At 41.6% G+C, this 18,942-nt stretch overlaps 1 protein-coding gene and 4 non-coding genes across 5 annotated transcripts; 3 read left to right on the top strand and 2 right to left on the bottom strand.

Moving 5' to 3' along the window:
• Positions 1 to 567: 567 nt before the first annotated feature.
• Positions 568 to 639, bottom strand: trnac-gca (transfer RNA cysteine (anticodon GCA)). The gene has a single exon. It is a non-coding gene; the product is annotated as a tRNA-Cys (tRNA).
• Positions 640 to 2,825: 2,186 nt separating this feature from the next.
• trnac-gca (transfer RNA cysteine (anticodon GCA)) lies at positions 2,826 to 2,897 on the bottom strand. The gene has a single exon. It is a non-coding gene; the product is annotated as a tRNA-Cys (tRNA).
• A 1,909-nt stretch (positions 2,898 to 4,806) lies between these two features.
• On the top strand, positions 4,807 to 18,522 carry LOC115362967 (plexin domain-containing protein 1-like). The gene is made up of 14 exons (XM_030057010.1): positions 4,807 to 4,885; positions 13,019 to 13,164; positions 13,445 to 13,588; positions 15,886 to 15,955; positions 16,089 to 16,211; positions 16,294 to 16,412; positions 16,973 to 17,072; positions 17,165 to 17,260; positions 17,364 to 17,445; positions 17,534 to 17,594; positions 17,682 to 17,808; positions 18,014 to 18,049; positions 18,129 to 18,286; positions 18,388 to 18,522. Exons 1-14 carry the CDS (start codon positions 4,807 to 4,809, stop codon positions 18,505 to 18,507), a joined length of 1,461 nt encoding a protein of 486 aa, XP_029912870.1. The 3' UTR covers positions 18,508 to 18,522.
• On the top strand, positions 13,724 to 13,795 carry trnac-gca (transfer RNA cysteine (anticodon GCA)). The gene has a single exon. It is a non-coding gene; the product is annotated as a tRNA-Cys (tRNA).
• trnac-gca (transfer RNA cysteine (anticodon GCA)) lies at positions 15,258 to 15,329 on the top strand. The gene has a single exon. It is a non-coding gene; the product is annotated as a tRNA-Cys (tRNA).
• Positions 18,523 to 18,942: the final 420 nt, after the last annotated feature.

Below are 18,942 nucleotides of genomic sequence, written 5' to 3' on the forward strand. Positions count from 1 at the left end.
CCAAAGGTTTTACTTTCACATTATAAACTTGCTTGGGGTTGTTTTTATTGTCTGAAAACTCAACCAGTAAAGGCTTTGAGATTCCTATTTGCCAAAGCAGTTGAAAGCTTATTAATTCTACCTTTTCTTTATTATTATTATTATTATTATTATTATTATTATTATTATACCACATCAGATGATACAGTTCCCAAAACAAAATAGGTTGAAGTTGTTACAGCCACTTTGACAAGAAACAGTAGGCAAACACAGGTGTTACTAATGACATTGATTAAAGCTCTGTCCACAGAGCGAAATGGAGCAGAAGCTTAATTAACAGCAGTCAGTCAATAGTATCAGTCAATGTGTTTGCCCGCTGTTTCTTATCAAAATGGCTGCAGTGAGAAAACTCCATTAACAAGCTGATTTCTTCGCTGATGACTCCGGTTATGTAACCTGCACGGATTAGTGGCGTTTTCCGTGTGATATTATAGGCTCGGCGTGAAACCTTACGTCTTTGAAATGTAGTTTTATTCCGCTTACATCAAGTTAGTGCTAAAATGAAATAAAGGAGAGAAAACAGTTTCTAGGGGGCATCCGGATTTGAACCGGAGACCTCTTGATCTGCAGTCAAATGCTCTACCACTGAGCTATACCCCCTCCGCTTGCACGAAGTGTGGAAATGGTGTTTTATTGATGATAACAATGAAACGCCAACACTGTTTTTTGTGCATGAAATTAGTAAGGTTATCATACAATCTCTAAGCTCTATCTCTCTGCTAAGCTTGACTATATTTTAATCGACATTCGCGGCGATTAAAATGGCAGATCTGGTAACTCACCCGAGTGCCTCCTGTTGTTTGACCACTAGGGGGAGACAGAGGCTCAGACACGCTCACACTGAGCTCCCTTTACAACTGATTTTTTTTTACACATTTTAAATAAACTTACGACACACGCATATTTTTTGAGGCCAATATCTTTCTTCATCAGTGTTTCCCCCATCTTATAAAAGCTAAAGTTAGGGGCGGACAAGGTGAGAGAGGAGACATTTATTTTATTTTATTTTATTTTATTAAATGTAGGCTAAAGTTAATTTATTTCAAGCTAACCTGTTTTTCTGATCATACCACGGAGCGAGCAAAACAACGCAACGACACGCTGCTGAATTTCAAACCAGTGACATTTTCCCTGATAAATTTTGGAATAGTTTTAAGACAACATTTATTAAACATTGTAGCCTGCAGTTTTACTTGATACTCATGTCAAATAATTAGGGTAGCAATAACAGTGTTTGTGTGCGCATACTTCTCTTATCCAGCAGGTGCAGCAAATCTGTAGAGGGGAAAAAACTAGCAAACTATCTTACCAAATGAAGAAACCATGGTAGCTAGAGTCCTGTGTTAAGTTTTAAAGGTGTTTAATTTCAAATATTAGTCTGACACCTGTACTTTTTTGGCTGAGAGTTCAGTCTCAGACTCAAGATGTTTTATTTTTTATATATTTTATTTTCAATGGTTGGCACCTTAAAGCCACTAGAGAGAGCCACCAGGACAGAAAATAAGTTCTCCTTTTAGAGGATTACACCTTTACTGAATCTCTTTAGACTACTGTCATTATGTGGCTGTTGAAATCAATTAAAGTTGTTTTTGTTTGTTTGTTTGTTTCCCAGTAAAATGACAGTCAAAACACTGTAAAACAAAGGGAAATGACCACCTGACACCCTTTCTGTGACTCATCTCCACTAAAAGGTAAGTTATATTATTATGTAAGTAACAATTACACTCACACTGCAAGGACTAGCCATTCTAAAAATTTCAACAAGGTAAAAAAAAAAAAAAAAAAAAAATCACCATCAATAATCAGCATGTTCTTGAATGTTTCCCAGTTCAGGTGCCATGCTTGTACATGAACTTAAAACTTAAACTTTCAAAAAAGCTTAATATTTTTTCTCCTCCCTCTTTCTAGATATGATTAGCTTTACCAGACATTGAGAAAGATTTGTGCCATATAATACTAGATATTGATATTGCATTATTTGCATTTAGTTATTACAAATTCAATGGAAAATATCTTTGTTTGTGCTTATATGGGCCCAGTGCTGACCCAAATGGTTGCACCAGTGTGAGGCCCAGCAGGCTTCCTACATGCGGCCCATCCCATTATGATAACTTAAATCACAGTAACTCAACTATCATGGGATGCTAGCTATATGATGGTGTGAGAGAATAAGATACTGAGACAATGAAAACACAAAAAAGTGATTTTATATGCATAAATAGGATGCACGGTTTGTTGTCTGTGTGCAGTATGATTTAGCCAGTCAGAACAGAGGACCACAGCTCTGTGTTTTATGTGTGCAGACATTTCCAAAGCCCCGTGATACATCAAGAAGTCATGGCAGCTCCAATCCTTTGAGGTAAGAGCTATAATCGTATGTTTGGACACGGGAATACGGACCAGTCCAGTTCTTGAATCTTACAATTAGACTGCCTCTGCCTCTTACTAAGCAGAGGTGATTAAAAAATGCAAAATGATGCAAACATGTGAAATAAGTGACTGACGTTTGTATTTTTCCATATACATGTCCACAACTGAGCAGAGAGTGAAGAAGAATGTTAATTTATAGTTTTGTTTTGTTTTGTTGTTTGTTTTTTGATCAATTTTGTCTATAATGTCAGGATTGTGGCTTCAACACACTGCTGTTCTCTGTGTTGGTGTGATTTTGCCGTTGCTGCACTGTAGTTGTGTTTCTGTCAATCTACCCTCAAAACGAGACCTGTCGATAGATCGATCAGGAGGTGATGATGTCTCTCGGTGATCAATACCTGTTGAAAAACTATGTGAGGGGGCACCCAGATTTGAACTGGGGACCTCTTGATCTGCAGTCAAATGCTCTACCACTGAGCTATACCCCCTCTGAAATACATCAGAAACAGGAAAATATTCATCATATTGCATGGGGGAATCATTTCAGACAAAATTCGTGATAATATTCACTCCAGATTATTGTCCATCTGAGGGCTCAGTAAAGAGCCTCGGTGAGTCCTGCTGGATCAGACCACATGCATGCTGATCTCTGTCAGGCCTAAACGCCGAGCCTATATTATCTGAGGTATACCCTCACGATGAAATTTTACGTTGCCATGGTAGCAGAGATTGCCCCGGGCATCGTGCAGAGGGTTCACGAGGGTGCGAACAGGCGCAGGAGTCAGATGAATTCCCTTTAAGCAGTTTTAGTACACTTCACAGGCACATTATGCAGAGAAGACGTCTGCTGGTTGATATGGCAACCGGCGGATCACGTGCACCAATTGGAGTGCAGGAATCAGATGTTATAAAAACATCACTGAAATACAAAAACGGTCACTTAAGACAATACAGTGTACACCCAGGCCACAGAAATGAATGAAAGTAAGTCTGGCTGAAGTAATAATAGTAATAGCCTACCATTATACAAATCACAGTGAAGGGGTGCTGATGTAGCCAGGCCGACCACTGTGTGTTTAATAAAAAAAATAAAAAAAAAAACCCTGCATCTAATCTATCCTGTGACATTCTGTTTCATAAAGCACGTCAGATTCATTTTCTGATGTTGGCGTTCAGTTTTAGAGCATATATGACAATATGGACCAAAAAAATCAGGGGAATCTTCTCTGATATTGTGTTGCAACCCCCTTTTTGCAGAATCCACATCTCAATTGTCTCAAAGCTAAAAGAAAAAACTGAGCATCATTTCCCTTTATGACTGCATGCAGCAAATTATTAGGTTATAATTGGCTTTTACCTGGATTCATCTCCATTAGTGCACTTCATGAAAAGAGCAAGTGTCCCTAATGTTTTGTTCACTGAGTGGAAAATGCTGTCTGGACGTGCAAACAGTATCGATTTCTTTGTGTTCTTCGTGCTCGTGCAAAAGTCAGTGTGACCATGTTTGACTGAAAATTCACACCTGCCGCCGTGGACGCTGTGTGCTGCGTTTACGGCCTGGATTACGGCATAGGGTACTCATCGTCTTTCCAGCTGTGACTCCAATAAAGGCTGCTGTCATTTTCTTGCCAAGGATCCCGTGTTTGCTGGAAGAGATGAAAGCAGTGGCAAGAGGTGGTGGAGTCAACCGCAGTGCTTGTAAAGCTAGTTTTTTTTTTGTTTTTTTTTTAATCAGTTTATTTCCAGTAAAGCCTTTACATAACCGCTGGAAAACAACTTCTCTGTTTGATCCATGCCACAAAAGCATTACAATACAGATGCAATGTTTTGACAAGTACTCAAGGCTGTGGAAGATGTAATATCATAACTACCACTGGACAGAGGGAGGCGCCATACCGCTGTCCAGCGAAACTACAGTTGATGCTCCTATATCTAGAAGTAGACAGAGAAGGAGGCTATGCTGTGACTCCAGAGGCTTTCCAGCCGTGTCCCAAACAGGAAGAGGTTATAGATTTAGAAAAGTGAAACAAAACAGGGTAAACGTGACGGGTCAGGCCTTTGAGGCGCGAAAAAGGAAACAAACACTTTTCTCCCCTCGGCTGCAAAGCTTCATCAGTTGATCCTTGTGTCTCTGCAATCACCATGGCAACGGAAGAACAGCGGTGAGGAGGAGAGAGGGTGTAGACAGAAACAGGGTGTGTGTGTGTGTATGTGCGTGTGTGTGGAGAGAGAGGGAGAGAGAGAGAGAGAGATTTTTTAGGAACTAAGACAGTGAAGAGCAGACAAGTGACTCGGAGAAAACTGTTTTGGAAAGAGAAGAGGAAGAAGGGAGAAGAGCAGAGGAGCTGTCTTTTTAGGGTTTTTTTTTTGTTGTTGTTTTGTTTTGTGCAGCTGAACATGTGTTTCAGTTTGGTGATGCTATTCCTCTGCTTCTCCCAAACCGAGTTGGGAAGTGTTTGGGCTCAACAGCAAACAGGTGAGCTTCCCTTCCGCTTGACTACTCTTCCCTTTTCAGGTTTTCCCTCATCACATCCTTCAGCATCCCCCTGATCCTCCCAAACTCACATGTGCTCACTGCCTCATCAGCACATGAGGGGACACATCTCAAATCTCGGAGGTCACACTTGCTGAAGCCAACCTCTCTTGGACCCACTTGACTTTTTTTCTCTTGAGACCATGTCTAGTTTTATTTTTACCCTCCCATGAAACTTTGCATGAGCACATTTTGGCTGAATATCACAACCTGTCGCCTGTAGGTCCTGAATTTGTTGACCAAATAATAAATGTTCCTATTATTTTATTGACCTTTGGATGCTGTGCGTACAGCTGCTGCTATTCTAACTCACTGTGAACCACAGAGTGTCTGTAGGAATTTTTATGGAGCGGCAAATGGGCATGCCGTGCCTTTTTTGTTTTATGCAGAAAAAAGTGAGTGACCTAGTTTACAATAAAGTGTACCATAAAAATACTCGATTCCACAAGCATGTGACTGGGTCTAAACAACAACCCGCAAACAGCCTAACTCGGGTTTAAAATTAGATTTGGACGTTTGTGTTTTTCCTCTTACCTCCCTGCTCGTCCAGAGTCTGGAGCGATCCAAGGAGGCTTTGCCAGAGAGGGGAGAGGGGGCATGGATTTGGCATTTTCAAACAATAGAGCAATGCTGTATACTTCGGCATGTTGATGCAAGTGTGCTCCTCATGCCTGAATTGGGAGTGCACGGGATGCATAATGAAACACAGAGGGAAGTATGTTTGGGTGATTCATCATGTGCGTCTTGCATGTATTCCCATCTCCGAGGAATTCGATCGGTTGCCTCCTGTGGACTCCTGTCTTTCCTCTCCTTGCCTTCCCATAAATCCCACCACTGAGATCGGTCCCATCACTTCTCCCAGCCCGCTTGATCACTTCCACTAGCTTTTTTTTTTTTTTTTTTTTTTTTTTTTTACGAGGAACGCTTCATTATTAAGGAGATAAATTTCAGGCGTTTGATCAGTACTTCTTTCCCCTATATTGCATATCAGCTGATTAATTGCCCAGATGGACATTGTTTCCAGGCATGATTGCAAAGGGGAAGTACGTTTAGCTATTGTTTCTAATAAAGCCTAGTAACACTTTCAAAACAGCTTTGATAGAATAGAGTTGTATCTTTCATTACCGCTTTAGTACTTTTCCAAAAAGCAGGAGGAGGTGCTGGGTTTATTCGCTTGCAACATAGATGGTTCAGCTGTGGGTACTGGCCGACAGTGTCATCCTTCCCTTCCCATGCCTTGTTCGCTCGCTTATCTACCTTTTCACTCTCCGTCATCCCGTCCTCTGGGAGCCATCCACAGCATCCAAACCAGATTGTAAAAACATGAAACCCGTGGATGAAAATAAATTGTGTAGCAGGTGATGACCTCAGTGTTGGCGCCTTGTCCCTTGTCCTGCTGAGAGGTTTGCTTAACAAATAGTTTGAAGCTGGCCCAGACGTTTTGGGCCTACGCCTGATTTGGAAGGAAATAGAAAAGAAGAGTCAGAAACATTATTCGGTTAGATTGGATCGTCGATCGGATGTTATTGCCTCGGTAGATCTCAAATTAAATGTTGTTTTGTGGAAGTCATGCGCAATTTTATGTATTTGTGACAGCCGTAGACACTTGTGAAATGTTCTAGGCAACAGGGAGATGTGAAGTCAACAGCTTCAGCAGCCCTGCCAAGACCTAAGCAATTTATTCGTTTAGAAGATGATGAATTATATTGGAATTTGGAACGGTCTGCATATAGGAAATGGCTTGGACTGTGTTTCCTTTACTCATTTCTCTTATCAAACAGTGTGAAGCAGAAATAATTCTCTTTATCTCATCTGCGGAGAAAATGGGTTTCATCATAACAAAAAGAAAAGTGAGGAAATCACTGCGCCCTTGATTTCATAACAAGCCTTGACCGTAGTCAAGTTGTCTTTTGTCTTATGCACGGCGTGGTGCGTTGTGAAGTGTCGCTCACAAAGAATCTGAAGGATGTTACCAACTGCATTTGACATTTTTAAGATTCTTGGGTGTTATAAATTTTATTAGGGAAACTCCTCGCAAAGAACTAATCCCATGGTGACTCCCTTACTAGACAAAAAATATATATCGCCATTCATATTTTAAAGCTGACAGGTGGATTGAATGAGTCACAGTGAACTGAAGTGGATTTAATTATGCCTCATTTCTACTGTCAGTTATAAAGTGTTTAGTGGCTCTGTATGTGTCTCCACCTCATGTTTTGCAATCAAACTTATTTAAATGAACGAAAGTGAGGTATTGCAGATCTGTATTGACGCAGACTCGGTGAAATAAACTCTGTGTTCACTGTGGCCGATGTGCAGGAGTCCATGCCAGATCCTGCAGCCTCTCCTCAGGAAAGGGTGTGCCCTCTCACCCCCGCTCTGTGCTGACCACTCGCAGAAAAAGGCATGGAAATGTCGTGGTTTGGTACTGCTTACTTAAGCCACTGGACCGAAGGCACTCTACCAAACCTTGCCCCTACAAAACTGTCTACTTTTTTGGTTGCATATAACTGAGAAGATTATCTGTTTTTTAATCCACTGGGTGTTTTACATTATAAAGTTAATCTTTTGTATCGGATATGGCATATCCTGCGCTCAGTGCGGACCTCACTGACCAGAAGGGGCTTTCGCTGCTGCCCTGTTCTTATCCTAGAAAAAAAAAAAAAAAAAAAACAACCCAAGGCTCATCTCCTGCACCTTTACATTTACCACACATAAATCTGAATCTCTCCTTTCCTTTTTCCCTTTATTTTAGAGATTTATTTTTTATTTGATGCTATACAAAAGTGTAAAAAAGGGTAAGAGAATGGGCCACTGAATCAGTGTACTTTGTATGGACAGTATAAAAAAAATGCTGGAACTGATGTAGTGCACTGTGCAGATATTATCTTGCATGCATGGCTTGTAGGATATCTATCTCTGGAAACCATCACATCCCCATTTGAAGCAGCCAAGGTCGATTAAAGGAATCTTATCTCACATTTTAAATCCTTATACATACATGATGGACAATATAAATGTACAAAAAACATATTTAAAAAAAGACATTTCCTTTAATGTCTTCTTTAATCACTTTGTGGCACTTTGAAATCTTTTTTTCTGTTTTGCCATATGTTGATGATATCACGTTTGGATTTGAAATAAAAACAAGAAATCAGCAAGAAAAGAGAACGCAGAGAAAAGCATATGGTATTCATAATACAGTATCCAAAAAAGAATTGTTTTAGAGCTCGTATTCACGTATTTTTTTAAAACTTTTTTTTATTATGTTTGCATTGGAACTGGTACTAGTTACAAAGAAATTTCGTAAGATACCCAGACTTTGAGCACACACTGCTCGCTGATTCTAACTCAGATGGAAATGGTAATCTTTTGTTCTGAAAATGTGCGTCTCTATCCGTTTAAGGTGTCTGTCTCATAGACTATGTTTGAGGGACAACAGGATGACGTGTCAGTGGTTTTAATACCTCTGGCTTGGGGACCGGTATCCGGAACAGATGATAAGCCGTGACTTCTTATTCATTCTGCGCCCCTCCCTGCTTTTATAAACCAGGGATCAACAGTCTTGTGCCGGGATAAACCAGACATCAACAGTCTCGTGCACATCATGTCTGCTCTTACCTCATAGATGCCATTCCAGGGCGGACTCGGAGCTCAACAATCACACGTCTAGGTTTAACATATTAACTAGCACAAACTCATTGAGGCGCTGCTTAAGTGAACCAAAGGGTGGAGAGAAATATTCGAGACCAAATATAATAAGCTCCGTATGACGTCAGCGCATTGTGGTCATAGCTTCAGGACGAGCTGGACGGTTTTAATTGCTGTGGAAGATGGAGCACTGTGGTATTGTTTGAATGCACTGTAATGATGAAAGCAGGTCTCTCCAACCAATGTCCCACACATCCTGACCTCTGGGGGTTTGGCACACCACACAGCTGAAGGGCCCGCAGGCCTGTGTTTCCCTCCCACGCTCAGCAGAGCCGTGCAGGCATCAGATCAATGTCAACAACCATCCCACTGGTGTAAGAGGAGCTACTCTGGGCGTGCTGCATCCATAAGAAGCCATTTAAGGGCTCATTGAAATGTGTCCAATTTAAATTTGCCAAATTCAATATGCCGGGAATAGATTTTCTTGTTGATTTCAGCCATCAGTATCCAGCATTGCTTTAAAGAAAAAGTTCAAAAATTGAGTTTAGGGTGCGTATCGTTGGCTACATCCCGCTAGACAATGAACATCTGTAAAAATGCAGTGAGGAAGGATTAAGTTCTACTGCATCTATTTTCTCATTAACACTGGATAGTAAAAGCGAGGGAGGGAGTTTCTTCAGTGGGGAGGTAGACAATAAGAATGTCTGCATGCAACAAAGCTCTCTGATGTCGATTCATGCTTTACAACGTGCAAACTGGCTCGATGCAGACATCAGGTCAGTACGCTCCACCATGTCAAAAAACAAGCACTTAAGGCTTCTTTTGATGTCTCCTTGGTCAGTCTGCCCCATTTTGGAGACCGACTAGGTGTAACATGTTGTGCATCATGTGGCTTTGCCAGTGGCAGAGTAGAGGGCATGGGTGGGGGTGCACTTTCACAGGCACACCATAATTTCTGGCACCCCAGTGAGCCCTGCCCTCATCCCCCAGGAAGTTATTTCAGTCTTATGAGTTTTTGCAAACCTCAAGAACCAATTTTGTCACCAACATTTAAGACTTAAGACTTCAGGATTTCAAGTTGCCCCCCACCCCATCTTTAATTATCCAGTCTGACTTTTTTTTTTTTTCTCTTGGCTACCAGTTTCAAACTTGTACACATCTATTAGGCCTAGACTAGAGACAAAATATATGGCCTAGCAGCATTGTTTTGACAGGCTCATTTATTTATTTGTTTGAAAACAATGCGGCATTCACTCAACACATTTAAATTTTGATTCACAATTAAATGACTATAGCAAAAAAAAAAAAAAAAAAAAGAAAGAAAAAAAAAGCACTGCATTCCTTTGCCTGATTAAATAAAACAGCAGCACAACTGAGAATGCACTGAATAGGAGTGAGGCCTGAGCTTTAACTAATTATATAGCTCTGGTTAATATAACCAAGACACAGTGGCATCTGAGGCCTTTGGTGTGCACCAGGAGAGACTCCTATTTCACAGGGACAGACCAAAAAAATGTGCTTTTTTACATTTTGAGCAGTCATGTTGGCTTATTGGCCAAGATTAGGAAAAAGCTGTAGAGAATGAATTGGATGCAAGTCAGTTAGGCCATGTCTTCGCCATCCTAGGAAAAAAAAACAACCCACTGACCACAGCAAAGGCAGACAAGGAGTTTCACTTGACTAGTAAACTGGCAGTCAAGTATCTTAACAGTGCGCACTTGAAACGACCTCAAACACACACACACACACACACACACGTACAATAGCAGACGAGTGGCACATTCGCCGTAACAGGGAAGGATAGTAATTTTTTTTTGCTGCTTTGAGGGGCGCCTCGTCCTTCTACTCCTTAATCTTACTCAAGGTGCAAGTGCAGCTTGTTTTTGCACTCTTGACGCGTTTGAAATGTAAGACCTAGTTACACAAGTGGGGCTCATATGATGGGCTTTCTTAAATTTATCTGAATTAAGCGGGACGGCGCTGCTCAGCGAAGCAAAGACAACCACGAGTGACAACCAAAAGAGTGTCAAAATAGTTTTTATTGACGCTAACACTTGCAAAGCCATGTTGTTCTTCGATGGCTAAAGTCAGTGCACAGGTAGGACACTTTCGCATTTCCCCTTGTTGCAGGCACGCTGCCATTTCCAGCACTATACAATACTTTACTTGGGCCAGTTTATCTCTCGAGCCAAGTTAAGGCGCTCTTTGGACTGTGGCTGGGAAATGAAGAAGTAATAAAGCAACATGCATGCATGCATTTGTCATTTTTGATCGACTTATTAGTCAAAGGTGCTGTGTTACGGATGCAACGTCACATGCAACCCGGCGTGCGGGCGGGCGGGCTGAGCTGGAGGCAACACCTGAGCTAGCATTAGCATCAGACAAACAAAAGTTCCCAGACAACATTCAAAGCAAACAAAGAAAGCTCAAGTGACATGTGAAGGGGTGTTTGAGCGTCGGGCTGTCTGGCTGGCCTAGTGGCAGGCCCAGCAGAGCCACCCTGCTCAGTTTAATCTGCTCAACAGGAAAGAGTCCCGGCGCTAAACACCGGAGCAGCAGAGGCCAACTCTTCGCGGCAGCCGGGCTGACCACGGCGGGACGGTCACGGTGTTTGGCCGGGACGCTGAGCATGACGGAGTGATGCACCAGCTTTTTTTTTTTTGGTTTGATTTCATTCCCAGCGCCATTCCAGAAACCTCCCGTAGTTCACTGAAAGCCGGAGCGGAGAAAACAGCAAACGTTAAGTACAGGAGGCCGCCCGAATTTAGGGTTAGAGAAAACACTCCGCAAGGCGCTGGGACTCGACCCCGGCTTTTATAGCGTGCCGGCGTGACGTAACAACCGAACCCCGTAATGTTTCTAAAAGGCACAACCCCCCAAATTAGGGTAATGCCCCTAAAAAAGAGGCTGCAACATCCATCACAGCGTGCACTTCTAAAGCTGCAAGAGCTACGAGAAATATGTCTTATAAACGAAACACCAATTTTTGAATGTGTATGAATGTCACAAACAAACAGTGATATTACGCTAAAACAACAATCAATGCGATACTTAAAAAAACGTGTAATATTCCTTAAAAAACTGTCAGGACCAATCCGTCTCATGTTCCTCAGGACTTTAATGATTTGATTTTGTCTCAATCCATCATTGCACGTCTGTAGTTTTGAATATTCAACATAATTTGAACAGTGACAAGGACATACCTTCGTAAATAAATTAAAGCTTTAAAACATACTGAGACAATTTTTTTTTTTTATTCATTTGCTGATTTGTTTATTAATTAATTTATTTGCTGTGCTAAACAAATCATTCAATTTGCAAGCATCATTGAAAAAGTCACTGACCTTCTCCCATTATTGCAGCATATTTTTCAACTGAATGGTAATGACGTTGAGGTTATGTCTAATTTATTTTATGAGAACAGCTTGGCAACCTGGAAACTAACACTGAAGAGGCGAGGTGGCAATTAAAGGGGACTTTTTGACCTAATGGGGAATAACCGCACAATGCAACAGCCTGACTTTTAACTCACACTAAGTCGAAATATAAGATAATTTCCATTTCAGCAAGTTTACAGTGGCTTTACATTGAATTTGGAGTTTCTTAACCTTTACAAAGACAAAATGGCTTGGGCCGAGCTCATATTATACTGGTGCACATTAAAAACTGTCGATGACCATTTGTTAAAGTGATATAAACACACAAACAGCAGGGATTTTCACCCAGTGTGGTCTTTTAAAGCTTTACCTGTAAGTCCACACATGGACAGAAGTGTCAAAGTCCTCATAGAAGACCAGCAGTGGATAATAACTTTCCATACTAAAAATAAATAAAATCCCAGCATTAACTTTACAGTAACTCTTACAAGATGTGGCTTAAGGGAAAGGCTGTCACTAATTTAAACCCCCAAAACTTACAACAAAACCTACCTACCTCAGTTTGCTTACCATGTGTGGTTACAGTGTTTGTAGGACATGACAGTTTGTTCCAAGCACCAGCACAAGTCTTTTACATTGTTGAATCTACACTTAACAAGAGTTTGAGCTGACATGGCAGAGGCAAATTCAAAAGCAAATTGTTGTTTCTCCTTTGGCTGACAGTGTACAGAACCACAGCTGTAAGCATCATTCATAGTATCTATAAAAATAGTCATTTAAAATGTCTGCTTGCATTAGTCTGCAGTCATTACTGCTGTCAGGAGGAAATAGCTTTAGCATGCTTTCTCTGCTCATTCAAACGGGTGTGGGAGTATGGGAATCAAAAGGTTCAGAAGTTGAAATGCATCATTGCTCATAGCAGGCAGATGTGTGTTCTTATGCATGACATGCCACAAGTTCTTTTGCAATACAGCATTCAGTCCAACTTTTATGCTGGCAACCAGCAAGAAATACTCACTAAATTGATGAATAATTGTGTTTTGGATAGGTAGTTGGTATGGGGAGTCATCCAGAGCTGACAGCCGTACCCACAGGGCCCACAGGTCATCTTCAGGCCACAGCAGGCTGAGCAGGGCGGTCCTGGGTGGAGGACTGACCATCGACACCCTGCCAGACAACACGACACACTTGGTGGTGAGTGAGCCACCACAGGCTCTGCGTAACTGTAATGGTTTGTGGCATTATTGTTTATGTTGGATTTGCTTTAGTTGGAGATGGACACTACATGATTTGCACCGTGAAATTTGCTCCTCCAGTCTCACTTGCAGAAAGAAATGACAGCATATAATTGAACCTTAAACACCGCAAAACTATGTGACACCCCTTTTGAATAACCACAGTACTAATACCACCTGTAATTTACTCTGTCTGCACTTGTCTCTCCCTTTCTCTCTCTCTTGTTTTTGTGTGTAAGGAGGATTCTGGCAGGTATTACACATGGCGTAGTTTCGGCTCCGAGGACCAGCGCACACAGGAACTGTGGATAGACATGGGTGACCTCCAGCACGGCCAAGTTAGAGTACATGGCATCCTGTCCAATACACATAGACAGGCTGCGGTAAGTCTCACACCCAAAATGTATACAGCCGTTCACTCTCTGTCTCTCTCCTTGTCTTTCTCTTCATTATATGCAGACTCATGAATTTGGGCATTTACCAGGGTTACAAAAAAACCTTTGTAGGTGTTAACATGTGGGGGTATAGCTCAGTGGTAGAGCATTTGACTGCAGATCAAGAGGTCCCTAGTTCAAATCTGGGTGCCCCCTCATATATTATAGAAGTGCAGCTTTCCCAGGGTCAACACGATGCAGCTGAAGTTAGGAATGTGTGCATCTTGACAAAATCTCAAACAAATGAGTATACGAAGCAGTGCCAGTCATTCTGTGTGTGCAGACATCTCACGTTTGGCTGCAAAATGAATCTCCCTCAAGGTAAGATGACTTTGTACACAGTACACAGACAGAAATTGATTCTTGTCAAAAGAGAGAAGCTTGCCTCTTTTTTTTTGCTTTTGCATTTTATGTGAAGGAGAACAAACTATGAAGGAATTTACTCTGAAACAGAAGTTACCACAGCTATGAGAGCCAAGCGACTGGGAAAGCTAAGCATATGTATATATATATATATATCTATATATATATATATAGGCCAACAATTACAGCCCTGCCAGGGTCTTGACCTTACACTGCTGTGTAGTATGTGGCTCTCACTTTGCTGTGGGAAGATGTGGTGGATCAGGCCTAGGAGAGGAACGCTGTTTTCCTCTGATAAAGCAGCCAAGACTGAACAGTGACATAGAAAAGCAGGATTCTCCAAGTGAAAATAGTTTTGTGGATTTATGGCAATATCCAGTGATAGTTTGTTAGAAAAAATGTGACTGAAAAAGCACCTGCTTTTGTTTTTTTAGGGGGAGTTTTGTGTTGCCCGCTGTGAGGATTGAGCAAAGGGGTGTCGTCCTGTTGTGTTTGTTGTAAACTTGCGGGCATGTGAAGCCCTTTGAGACTGTAGACCGTGATACTGGGCTTTAAATAAACTTGAACTTGAGCTGGAAACAGAACCTGATGTTGTCAGCACTCAGTCCAAAAATAGGTGCCTTGATGTAGCTCAAATAGCATAACTGACTAATCATGTCCACATTTCTGTTGCTGATATTTACTGTGATTATCTATTAATTTCTGAATATAACATAAATTGTTCTCAAAACTGTCCCCTGTGATGTTGGCACCTATAATGTGGATTTTGGAAATTAGTCATTTTGATGTTATGGGTCTGAGTTTAGGTGTTGTTTATTGTAAACTTTGTATAGGTAAATGCAGGCCTGATCTGTATTAAAAGTTTACACGGAGGGAGTGAGAGTTTTGGGATGCCAATATTTGACGTTGAACCCCTTGGACGTGTTGCGGGCCAATTCAGCAAAACATCGTTGTCGGGAGGTGCACGCCCAGTGACCCCACTGCCATACTCCTACTCAAACTAGCTTCTCACACTTCCAAGAAAGGCTTACGTAGATCATTGCAAAGTAGTTACATCAGACTGTGTGTTGGGAAGAACGTCCATCACACACAGACTCACACAGTTAAATAAATATTCACACTCACAGACTCTCAGAGATAATACACAAATAGAAGAGAAAGGCAAAGCCAGACCTGACAATGTGTACATAGTAATGTTTACACAGCTTTCTACGCCGCATGCACAAAGATAAGACGTGTGAAACCACAATTGTATGGGGGTATAGCTCAGTGGTAGAGCATTTGACTGCAGATCAAGAGGTCCCCGGTTCAAATCCGGGTGCCCCCTCATTTATATTAATATCCACTTAATTGGAGGGGGATATTATTACCAATCTAGTTCTGTGACTAAAGATGCAGTTTGAGGTAAAGCAGAGTCCATTTGACAGCTGTTGTGATTTGAAAACACAGACCGTTAGCTATAAAGGTCACATATGAGCAAATCTGCTCCTGATTTGTTTCTTAAATTGTGGAAAAGTGTGAAACACATCACAAAGGTATCTAGTCCAAAAAAGGCCTTTCCCACCTTTACTAGCCTCTTCAACCCATCCCACTATGTGATGCGCTGCCCTGCCTCCTCATCTTTCTGATGAAACAAGTCGTTGATGTTGACCATCAGGCCGCTGTGGGATAGCTATGAAAAACATAATGACCTCAAATAAGGAGGCTGCCATCTGGTGCACTGTGGAGTCATTTCCAAAAACACAGTTCATATGAACCGTGGTAACCGTAGTGCTGTTTTATTCAGTGAGCACATTACAGAAAGTGATGTCTAAATGTAAATATATTTGTAAAAAATCTCTTCCTCTCTCTCTCACTCTCTCTTTCTCTCTCTCTTGTTCCAGAGAGTTGCCCTGTCATTTGACTTTCCATTCTACGGACATTACCTGAGGCAGATTACCATAGCAACAGGAGGTACATGTATTTTCAGACAGATGTTCATTGGCCTTTTGTGCCAATATTTAGCGTTGAGAATCTGTTCCTTTAAGGCGCTAAGTGTTGCTCTCGTCTCAAGTCTTATATATTCCTCCACCTGGCTGTTTTTTAGGGTTCATTTTCATGGGGGATGTCACCCATCGCATGCTGACAGCAACACAATACATCGCCCCGTTGATGGCAAATTTTGACCCCAGCTTCTCCAAAGAATCCACTGTGCAATATCTGGACAATGGTAAGCTTTTTGGTGATAGTTGAGTGTGTGCTTCTCTCTCTGAACATTTGTCCGACTTCCCTTCGACATTTGCTTCCCTCAGGTGAGGTGTTTGTGGTGCAGTGGGATCACGTTAGACTCCAAGGCAAAGAATCAGCAGGATCCTTCACCTTCCAGGCTGCCCTTCACAGAACAGGAACCATCACGTTCTGCTACCGTGATGTGAGACACACCTTCACTGTGCTTGCGGTTTCTTTAAATTTAAATTGTTGTGAATTTTTCAAAAAAGAATAGCAACAGGAAGGCTAGTGGTACATTGCATCAACAAAACTCCTCACCCCTTCAGGGTCCCGACATCGTAAGACATGGCAAAACAAAAGGAGAGGTAAAATATAAAATAATTAAAAGAAGGCTACTCATATGAAAGTAAGAAAGTCAATCTGCAATGAGAAGAAAAGGGAGTGTATCACACTTATTCTTGACATTTAAACAAGATCTCCATCACTCTTTATGTCCGTCATCTTCCATGTTGCCTTTTAACCCGTTAAGCATAGAGATTTAGCTGTCTTCCAGTGTCTCGAGATAATTCTGGAAGCTGTGATCAAACCAAGCATAATAACATAAAATACACCTTTTGATGTATTTGGTGTTTGAGATCTGTCCCCTGATAGACACAAAGCAGGACCCGGGGGGATTACTGTGTCCTCATGGTTTCTGCCTGCACATGCAATATTCTTTCTCATAACTCTATGCAGACTTGCTGTCTCTGTGTTTTCCACTAGGTACCTCTGTCAGTGGAGATGATCAATTCAGCTCAGCATCCAGTGAAGGCCGGTTTATCCGACGCCTTTACAGTCATGACGCCTTCTCCACAATCAGCAGGTCAGCAAAACTGTTTTTCATGCAGTAGCTCCATCAACCAAAGACAAATTTGCTTTTCATAGGGCTACAATGATTAGATCTCTCTGATTTAGATACCCAACAGCGGACGATCTATGAGTACCATCGGGTTGAGATCGACACCACAAAGATCACGAATCACTCTGCTTTTGAGTTCACCGCACTGCCTAGTAAGTTGCCCCACTCTTTTGGTACAACGTCAGAAACAATCATTTCTCTCTCTATTTGCCTCTGTCATCACTTAAACAATCCAATCTCTGTTTTCCGGCACAGCCTGCCTGCAACACGACAGCTGTGAGCTCTGCCTCACATCCAACCAAACCTCTGGCTGCAGCTGGTGTAATGTACTCCAGAGGTGAGGGGGGCAGTCTGCAGACTCATATCGTGGTGTGAGAGAAGCATCTTTTCTCTTTTCATGTTCATGTGCGTGTTGTGCGTTTCAGATGTTCGGATGGCATGGACAGACACAGACAGGAATGGTTGGACTATGCCTGTGCAGAAGAGGTACAGTTATGTGTCCTAAACGAGTTGGTTCGCTATTTCAAAGTCTCAGAATATAAGCCTTACATCTCCTTTATTGCATATGAACAGAGCAAAGATGCAAGCTGTGAGGATTACACCAGAGGTGGGCATGACAGCTCAGTTGGTCCCTCTGTCACTCCAGAGATGGAGGCCATAACCCCTTTAACTCCCATACAAACTGTCTGTGACTCTGATGGTAAGGCTGGCTCATTCCTCCAGTTGTGTGCCTGTGAGAGTGTAATGTATAATTCATGAACTCCAGATTTATCATATCTTCCAGTGCCAACTTTGTAATGTTTCTGCATGATGTACAAATTTGATACTTCACTAAATCAATAAAGAATCTGCTACTTTCAAGTATGAAAAGCCCTCTATTTTTTTCTCTCTCTTTGTGCCTCCAGACGACACCAAACATCATATCCTCTCGAATGGCAATGGTGAGTTCATACTCGCATTAAACATTTAGATGGAGCTGTGTGATGGGATTTTGATAATGTGTCTTTGTCTTGCCCACAGATCTGAAGCCAGACTCCCCGATACAGAGCGCGGGCTTGTCTAACACAGGAGTGATAGCTGGTGTAGCAGCTGCTGCCGTGTTACTCTTGGCTCTGGTACTGGTAGCGCTTTACATCAACTATCATCCTGCTGCTGCGTCGCCACTATACTTCATCCAGGTGAGCTCTGCATTTGTCCTCCCAGCTGGCTGTTTTTCATGCCTGTTTTTTTTTTTTCTGGCTTTCATCAAATATGTTTTCTCTGTGCTTCGTTTGTTCAGCGACGTAAGGACTACTGGCCATCCTTGAAGTTCCAGAAGCAAGGCTTTCAACCAGGTTACACAGAGGTGGAAGGAGAAGGTCATGATAAAGAGAGCATTGTTGAAGCCGGGCCATGCTGAAGAGACGGATGGAAAAAAAAAAAAAAAAAAAACTTAGAGAAGGAAGAAAGGATGTTCACGCTGAACTGGCTGCTGACAGTACCACAGACTTGCCTAAAACTAGTAAACATTCACACTCCCAAACCAATTAACATATTACTTTCAGTTGTGATTGATATAAATATATATATTTTTAAATGCTCATCATTCCATTGCATCAGGTCAAAAAGTTCCTGTATTAGTTTAGGTAGAAGCATGGTATTTTTTATAACTTATTTTATTTGACTACATATTTCTGCTGGATTAAATTGTTGCATTCCTTTGGGTTGTTTTCTACTTTTTAAAATAAGGAATTAAGGCCAATGGAACTACAATAAACTGTGAAATGCATGCGACAAAATGGACAATGTTGGAGAATATGAACTTGTCATTTTACAAGTAAAAATGTGGGTGTGC

Source organism: Myripristis murdjan, chromosome 8, assembly GCF_902150065.1.
Source record: "Myripristis murdjan chromosome 8, fMyrMur1.1, whole genome shotgun sequence".
In the NCBI taxonomy this organism is placed as follows: Eukaryota; Metazoa; Chordata; class Actinopteri; order Holocentriformes; family Holocentridae; genus Myripristis; species Myripristis murdjan.

Coding starts and splice junctions, on each gene's coding strand:
- LOC115362967 (XM_030057010.1), top strand. CDS start 4,807: ATGTGTTTCAGTTTGGTGATGCTATTCCTCTGCTTCTCCCAAACCGAG. Junction 4,886..13,018: donor TTGGGCTCAACAGCAAACAG/GTGAGCTTCCCT, acceptor TGTTTTGGATAG/GTAGTTGGTATGGGGAGTCA. Junction 13,165..13,444: donor ACAACACGACACACTTGGTG/GTGAGTGAGCCA, acceptor TTTGTGTGTAAG/GAGGATTCTGGCAGGTATTA.